Source organism: Mustelus asterias, chromosome 15 (genome assembly GCF_964213995.1).
Source record: "Mustelus asterias chromosome 15, sMusAst1.hap1.1, whole genome shotgun sequence".
Lineage (NCBI taxonomy): Eukaryota > Metazoa > Chordata > Chondrichthyes > Carcharhiniformes > Triakidae > Mustelus > Mustelus asterias.
In genome coordinates, this window is record NC_135815.1 from 57,262,791 (window position 1) to 57,271,900 (window position 9,110).

Sequence of the window (9,110 nt, forward strand, 5' to 3'; positions counted from 1 at the left end):
GAGATTGGATTTAAATCATTGTATACAGCTTACACTTACTGACAATGATCTGCGTTTAACTTCATTACATGACTTATCTTCCCAAGTAGTGATGTAGGTTTATATTTTCTTTATAAGAACTATTTTACAATAATTTCCTAATTTCTCTAAATCATAGTTAATAGGAACACTCTATGAAAGCAGAACCATTCCCAATAAAGCATTTGATCATGCCACTTCAAAAACAAAAGGGCAGGAGAGGCTTTGTCCTGAACAATGCCCATCTCTGATCACCTATACAGAGGAATTACAAGCAATCTAAAAAAACGTTCATTTTTCCTGCCATTCTTTCGTATTTCCCACGGAGTATAAACATCAAGTCCAAAAAAGGGTCCGAGGGAGGAAACTCGCAAGACGTCCTTAAATTAAATAAATGGCCTCAGGTAGGCGACGGGAGTGCAAATGCTGTCACATAGATGGAGGAGTAACTGGAGTCCATGTGGATGTTAGTCTGCCGTGCGGGGAAGCATCATACTGGCTCTCGGCCATCTCGAGCCCGGTTCCACTGTCGTACAGGGGCGATCCTGAGGAGGGGGCGCTCACAGAATGAGCCAAAGACGGGTAATGAACCGGAGAACCCCGCAGGAACTGTGAGCTCAGACCGTTGGACATGCCCCCAGACTGGGACACTGGGGTGATGGTGCTGTTACTGACTGACCACAAACTCGGATACTGGCTGCAACAAGAAAGAAAGAGCCATTGAAAGTTATGAGAAGTCGTTACATGGTCAAATACTGTCATTTTGGGGACGGAGCTTTCATAGAAATAGCGGTAAGTACTAATAATAAATGGGATCAGTAGCCATTAGGTCATCAATTGTAAATAACCTTGCTATTTGGTATTATGGACGAGTTATATGTAAACGCTCATTCAATTTGGTTGATTATATTCAACTATCAAGGTTGACCACCAAGGCGCAAACCATGGTCTCAGCCGAAAATTGGTTACCAGAGAGATATTCAAACCTGAAATCATTTCTTAAATACATTCCATAATTCTGTGTCATTTTCTATTGGACAATTGCAATCGCTGGATTTTAAAACAACCTACTTTAGAAGAAAACAACATCTAATTCTTCAAGGAAATGAATCTGACTGAAACTGCAGTACTTGGATTGTAACTAACTTCACTTCCGCTTTATACATTGGATGTCAAGTGAAATTGAAATTACGTTCCGGCTTTTTAACTCTGCCGATTCTCAGAGTCCTGGGCTACTTGAGAAAGCTGTCGCTCGGGTTTACAACGGAAGAAAAAGCTCATTCATTATTTAATGTCCCGGCTACATAGGCATTGTAATTTACTTGAAAGTACATTTGCAACATATACCTGTTCAAAAAAAAAGTTGCTGTGACCGATATGCGCTTACAGTCAGAATTAATAGATTGTGGTTGGGGAAGCGGTTTGCTCTGATACCACATCTGAACATCATACTTTTTTCCAAGCTATTTCTGTGAAGAGTGTGGGGAGTTATATATATATATATTTAATTCACGGGTCAGCATGGATGAAATGTGAATCAATGGGGCCAATGTTTAGATAATTTCGTGTTTTAATTTCTATTTGCTTTAGGCAGCAGGTTGAAGTCTAAGTCAATAAGATGGCTTGGCAAGTAGTGCTAAAGTATTAGCATTGGGGATTTGGTAACACTGGAATTTTTAAATCCCCCTTGAGAAACGGACAGCACTCTTGCTACAATGGAACACCGTCCCCCCCCGCCCGCCCCCCCAACAACAACCCTCAAACTCCCGGTCGAAGTTGTGATACATTCACTAATGTTATCCTGCCCAAAGGTCTCATACCTTGAGTTGGTGGCAGTACCAGCGTTGTGTGTCATGGGCAGCATGCTAGCGTGCGTGGAAACCTGCAGACTGGACCAGTTGTCATGGTTGGGAAGCATGGAGAGACAGGCCGAGGAGTTATCCGGATAGCCAGCTATAGAGGAAACCCCAAGCAAATTAGCCATGGAAAATTGAACACACCAGAGTTCAACAGTCTGTATACAATTAGATTATCTATAAATAATTAAAGTTAAAAGTTAAAGTTAATTTATTAGTCACAAGTAAGGCTTACATTAACACTGCAATGAAGTTACTGTGAAATTCCCCTGGTTACACTATGTGAAAATTATTCTTGCCACCATAAAATTGTTTTATAAGTTAGTAAACAAAAAGTACATTACTTTAATAACATTATGATTTTCATAAAATAGGCTTTACAAAATAGCTCACGTCTTGCTACGTGTCGTCGTGTTACATATCTAAATAAATTGTCCACTTGAAAGGGCGTATAGAACTTATTTTGAGTATTTACCAAATCATTCCTTACCCAAATCAATCGTGAGATACTTTTATGCTTAAACCTTTGTAAAGTGCAAGTGGAGATTTAATAATTATAATGAAGTTATAATAAAGTTACTGCATAAGAATAATGGTTTACAGTCAGTAAAATTAAAACAGTGGAATCACTATTGATTTCTCATTACCAACCTCTTTATCCATCACAATCATTTTCTTTATTTTATTGATATTACTATATTTAGCATTTCTAGAACTTTCTCCTACATATTCTTATCAACACTGTACATCACTGTGTTTATAGCCCTGGTAACACAATCTTTTGCATTAACACTTTTTTGTTTTATTGTATCTCAAAACGTTTACATTCCTTTTCTCCCTCAGCTCTCCCACAATTAGCTGACTTTCCAAACCAAAGCTTGCTCACTGCTTCAATTCCTCATCCAATTTCTCCTCTCAACCTTGGTGCTAGGACACCAGCATCTCGCCACCCCCACCCCTCTAACAAGATAACTTTGGATTTTCAGCTTACTTTAAAAGTTGTTTTTATTCATTCATGAGATGTGAGCATCCCTGACAAGGCCAGCATTGTTGCCCATCCTCATTTGCTCTTGAAATGAGTGGCCATATCAGAGGACAGCTAAGAATCGTTGCTGTGGGTCTGGGGTGACATATAGGCCAGACCAGGTAAGGACGGCAGATTTCCTTCCCTAATGGGCATTACATGAGTTTTTTAAAGACAATTGACGATAGTTTCATGGTTACTGAGGCTAGTTTTCAATTCCAATTTTTCATGAATTAATTAAATTAAATTCCACCAGCTGCCACGATGGAATTTGAACCCATTTCCCTAGAGCATTCGCCTGGGCCTCTGGTCTATTAATCCGGGATATTACCTAAATCCAATGACCTGACCCACCCTAAAATACCTGCATAATAGGTGACTAAAGTAACATAAATGAAGTCCAAGTACTGTTAGGAGTCACTTATTTAAGTGTACTATTCAGATACAATATAATTACGTTTTTAAGTGCGACGTCTTTAAGTATGACAAAAGACACTATGGCTTTTGATATCCAGGACCTTCAACATTTTTACACCAAGGACCCGTGCCCTTTCATGAATACCCTTTTTACAGCCGCTTAAAATGATATCAGTTATATTTTAGAGCAGGGTTGCACTTACTGGGGGAGTTGTTTCTGTGTGTATATGGGCTGGGATATGGTGTGGAACGGTGATTCCGGAGGGTGGAGTAACGTTCGCAGCCATGAGGAGTAGAGAGTGAGAGCGGTCCTCCAAACTGAGCGTGAGGGTTAGAAGGAGGACACAGGGTACCTGTGCCAGGCAGAAACCAGCTACCTACTGGGCGGGCAGAATCAGAGATCAAGTCAGACAAAATGAAAGAAACTATGCGGTCAGAGGGCATAGACCATCAATGCGAACATCACCCCCCCCCCCCTCCACCCCCGCACCAATAAAACTTACATTGGGAATATCCAGATTGTTGACTGTCACTCACGTCATCCAGCATTTCCTTGTGATCGCTTCTGGACAAGAAAAGTCCATTAACAGAGGGCACAGGTATGTCCTTACACAAAATACTGTAACAGAATACTTTCTTAGTCTCACCTCTCTTTGGAATCAAGGAAAGCTTTTGCAAACGGGTTGTACTTAATTTTAAGAGCTGTGATCTGTAAGGAGGGAATTAAGATTAATCAGTTTTATCTCAGTCTTAAGATGTCGTGTCATGTGCGATTTACGCTTGTTCTGTATTGTTATCCGATTGTTCAGAATGCGGTGAGTAAAATGGAAGTGACCTAAAACTTTAAGAATGGAATAGACTTAGCAACGATCAACATTCTAGCACGATCGTAGTTCAATATCAGGACAGCATGCCTTTACTGGTAACCCAGTAATATTGGGTTGAGTATTGGTTAGGTTATTGGTGAGATCTTTACCTCCTCATTCTGGTAGGCTGTCACGGCGATGAACTGAGTTTCCGGGAATGAATGGCTGCTGATCATTCTCTGCGGTCCTCCAACCCGTACGATGTGAATTCTGGGTTCGTATTTATGCAGAGAGTTCAACATGATCTGCAATTAGGAATTAAAACAAATCACAAGGTCGTTCAGATCTCGCTTCCATTTCAATAACGTCTACCTTGAAACGTTCCTACATACTGTATAAATTTCTGTTTCCCCGTAAGGACAGAAAGTGTGCCAGCGTTTCACTATACTGTGTGCCAAAACCTCAGCATCCTAGCGGCACTGTGAAATATTTTAAACAATCGACAATATTTAATGCTTCCGACATTCAAACCAACACCATTCGATCTCGTTTTTACCTCTTGTTTTTGTAATTTGAAATAATTTGGTTTAGCTCATATATAATTAAAGCATGTGATTTAATTACTATAAAGTTTCGTACACTCAGTTCACGCCTTTATGTTTCTCCCGTTTCCAGTATATTGTGGAAATGTTGTAAAGGTTAGGCCATTCCGGAATATCACAGAGATTGAGAAAGTTAAAGCCACCGTTTTAATTCTCGAACTTATTTGCTACAATATCTCGGTGTTAAATATCTCCCAATTGATAGGATAAAACTTATTTGTCACGATTCTGGAAAAGCGTGGACATTTGACAAGTATTTTGCCATAATTACAGATCTTCACATTGGTGAAAAATATAGAGTTGTAAATAGCCCTGAATGATTTATCAATGGTAAGGAATTTGGTCTAGTTCGGATTTTGCGATTATTTCAGCTGGTGAGCAATGCTTTGCATCTACAAAATGTACCTGTCCTCCGCCATTCAGTTTGTTCGTGAGTTTGACTTTACTGAAGGAGACGGGCGCCTTCATCCAGTGCGCCCCGAAGTTGGGCGAGTCTGGGTGGATATAGACACAGCTTGGGGCCTGAGGCTCCGGTTTGCCACCCGGAACCCACTCCCCGTTCACATACTTCCAGCGGTGGTTGTCGGCCGCCACAAAGTCCAACACAAAGGAGTACATGGCGTTGGGATCTAGCCCTGACACGTTGACTTTCAGCACAGGAAACATCCTCCTGAGAAGAGCAAAGAAACCCAAAGAAGTGAACAAGAGGGGGGAGGGTACCACAAAGTCATTTACCTCCTGCAAGAACCTGAAGAACCTGCTTGTAAGCGCCATTATCGTTGGTCACAAATGTTATTGTAATATGCAGATGATAGTCTCACTAAGGACATGGAAACCAAAACACAAAGACGGTCAACTTTAAGCTGGGATGCCTTATATCGCTCTAATTGCAGAATCTACAGAAATAGAACGCGTTAGAATTTGAACCATTCATTTTCCAAGTGTTTAAAATCTATATCTCTCATAGCGAGATCAGCTAAGAATCCTTCAGAGGAAATTCGACTCCCTGCTCGCACCTACCTGCCATTCTTTGTAACGATCATTTCGTTCGTTAGTTCCTTAAACTTCAGCCACAGGTCCAGGTCTTCCAGGTTGACTTTCAGCTCTCTCTCAGTGGGGTCTCCTTTCTCACTTCCAGCCTGCAGTTCACTCTCCACCGCACTGAGAAGATGGTCCACACGGTACTGACCGCTCTTCCCACTCTCTGTGGCACTGGAGCTCATTGTCCTTATCTCAAGAGTCCAATTATTTCACCCAGTTGATTTCTACTGTAAAGAGCAGAGCAATGGGTGCCTCTGGTAACTATAATCCTGTTTACAGTCTCCTTGCTGCTTCTCATCCATCCCAATAAATACTTATCTGGCTGGATGCTGACGTCAGGTAACGGGTTGGATGGACTCGGATTGGTTGTGCATTGCTTTGATCCAAGCGGTTCTGACCCCGATTGGCTGGTGGCGGCCATATCAGTGGAGCTGGTGAAAGCCTCTGAAGTTCCAGCCAGATGTAATTACCAGAAGTTAAATAGAGCTATTTTATGCAAATTTGCAAATGTTTACACCTATATCAAAGCATGGGGTTCAATGAGGAAATGGCTGCGAGGATATAGAGCCCCAGTCTTCTTAAGTGTCTAATCTGTTTGTCATACAATTTTCACACATATCAGGACATGTAAACACTCATTTAAACTGAAATAGGAATATATCAGTAATACGAAACATTTGATTGTTGGAAATATTATTAGCAATCAAGCAGAACCATTTGTTACTTGCACCTTACCAAAATACCAAAAGATTACTCAACTGACAAGAAGTATTTGCTGGGTAAATCACTACTTGTGTTGTGAGTGGCAACTTTCTCTTTATAACTCCAGCACTCAATGCAGTATGGCTGAAGGTAAGATTTTACAGACATGCACCATCGGCGTCTCCTAAATGGCAAACTCACGCCAGAACTGAAAAAAAAACCCACTCTGGTGGGCCCAATTCCAGGTTCAGATTGAAGAAAATGATACCCGTCTCTCACTTGAGAGGAGATGCAACTTCTGGGCTCCAAGTACAGTACCGCCGGGCTAGTGCCCGCTGTTTATGACCTTTCTGTGGGAGCGATACATTCAGAGGGTTGAGGTGACAATAAGCAGGAAATGGTCAAATGGAACCATTAATCGGGTTGCTCCGAGAACAATACTCTTTGAAATGACCTACACAGTAGACATCAAGACAGTCACCAAACCTTGGGCCGCAGTTATTTCGAAGGAAAAGTCCAGGAATTTATGAAAATCTGCAGCATTCTGTTCACATTTTCTGCGTTACGTTCTCGTCCAATTATTTGAAGCGTCAACCGAAACGTTAACTCTGTTTCTCTGAGTCTTGCCAACACTTTCCCGGTTTTGTTTCAGATTTCTAGTGTCGCAGTATCTTTTTTTTATCTCCACATTCAGTTTGTGAGAAGATTATTCTTTAATATTAGTGATAAGTGAAAAACAAATGGAACACAATATTATCAGACAATAAATAATTCGAAGCTTGCGAGTCTCCTGAAATGCCAATGTTAAAATAATTTATTAGCATCGCCAAAATCGCTTGAAAGTTAACGGAAAGCTCGGGGTTAGAGGAATATGGTATGCTATCGATACCTAACGCAGACGGGATGGAGGAGGTGGGTAGGGATAAGAGTTTTGTCGATGTTTGGATATGGGAGGAAAATTGACTCAGTTTTCCTGGCGGATTAAGGCTGGTGAGGCGGAAAGAAAGTCTGAAGACTCACTCGGCATCAAATGAAAGCGATTCATTGTGAAAAGAGATGGAGGATGCCCCTCAGGTATAAACCCAAAAAACTCTTTTCTATTCATCGGCAAAAGGGGAAGCAATTTGTTTTTTTTTGATCCGATGGTAATCTCAGGCTGGTTCTCATGAGCGAGTACTTCAGGGGCGGCTATTGAGCTTTTGACTGTGAGCTGCAGTGCATGACAGTTTACAGCCAAAAAACTTCCTTCAGCCTTTCCACATCATCGCTATAAACACTGGCCAGGGAGAGGGTGAAGAGAAACATTGATCTCACTTGAACTTTATCACACAGCTCATACCAAACCTGATATCCCCCTGGGCGGTGGATTCCACTACATTATTTAAATGATGGCATAATATTTAAAAAGACAATAGGCATTTCATATTGGAGTGCAAGTGGTGGTGACTCTATTGCTGCTTTCGATCGCTTTAACTTCATATTATTGAGGCAAATCAATGCAACTTTGCTCGAAGAATGTCAATGATTTGCAATTCACAATGAATGGTGCCTAAATTTTTGAAGAGCATGATTGTTACAAGGCAACTGATTCTGTACGGAAAGGTGTGGGATCATTTCAAAAAGGGATCATGTGAATTGTTTTCCATTCAGTGACAGAATATGGAAAATTACACGGATTGACAGAATTATATGCGATCTTTCGAAAATTAGGAATACTTTGTAATTTGTTTCTCCCGGATGACAAGGTCGCGAGATGTGTATTAATCACAGAAATTTGAATTGTGGCTACTGAAATTCTGAAAATTGCCTCTTCGATATCAGCCTTAGTTCGAGTTCTGCGCCTTTAGATACCTCGTCTGGAGAACTCCGATAATTATTTATAAAAAGCAATGTGAAAAAAACTGTGAGGGGAGAGGGGCCGAATTCCCCTTTATTCCGATACCTTACTCATATCAAATCGCCTGTATTTTTGTATTTAACTAACCATCGGGTTATGTTGAAATAAAGTCCTATGCACTGTTTAATTTTACTGGTTTGGGTGCTTCCTTTCTTCTGTCCATCTTGGCTTAATAGACTGAAATGTCTGCATTAGATGTAACAATGTCCGAAGATTGCGATTAATTACAGACCATATCCATTTGACTGAGGTTCTCTGCGTTGGGTCTCTATATCAAGAGATCAGACATCAGACATCTCAAAGATCCTTTCAGGCGCTCAACAATTACATCATCAGATTCCTTCTACAAAGATTGGCATAAGATTTGGAGTGATTGAAATAGTTACCGAGTAGGTGTCAAATTCAAGATAGTCATTCGGTGGAAGGCGAGAACCAGGAAAAATCTTGCAGCCCGTAAGCGTCAAAAATATAAAAATATACAAATGCTTTCCAAAATGTTTGAAGTAATACATGCATTTGCTTCCAAACTTATTGGCACGTCTGGGCGCTCGAGGTTATTAAAATTCAAATATTCAGCAACTTGTGGCGATGAGGAGATGCTTGGTGAATTTCGTCAGAAGTACATACAACCTTAAACGAACAACTTTATACAAATGCTGGAGTTCAGTACGGCGAGCTGCTGTTCCCAGCCTCCCCCCTCAGCGATATACTTTGGAACATTTGAACTCGAACAAAGTCATTGGTGTT

General features: G+C 40.8%; 1 protein-coding gene across 3 annotated transcripts; it reads right to left on the reverse strand.

The window, feature by feature from the left end:
- Positions 1 to 447: 447 nt before the first annotated feature.
- tbxtb (T-box transcription factor Tb) lies at positions 448 to 5,946 on the reverse strand. Of its 3 annotated transcripts, none has more exons than XM_078230577.1 (8): positions 5,744 to 5,946; positions 5,129 to 5,393; positions 4,292 to 4,426; positions 3,963 to 4,024; positions 3,819 to 3,880; positions 3,519 to 3,692; positions 1,839 to 1,971; positions 448 to 715 (listed from the first exon to the last, which is right to left on the reverse strand). In XM_078230577.1, the coding sequence occupies exons 1-8, from the start codon at positions 5,944 to 5,946 to the stop codon at positions 448 to 450; spliced, it is 1,302 nt and encodes a 433-aa protein (XP_078086703.1). The 3 variants fall into 3 exon arrangements, with proteins under 3 accessions (XP_078086703.1, XP_078086702.1, XP_078086704.1); XM_078230576.1 differs by having other exon boundaries at positions 3,519 to 3,695; XM_078230578.1 differs by lacking the exon at positions 3,519 to 3,692.
- Positions 5,947 to 9,110: the final 3,164 nt, after the last annotated feature.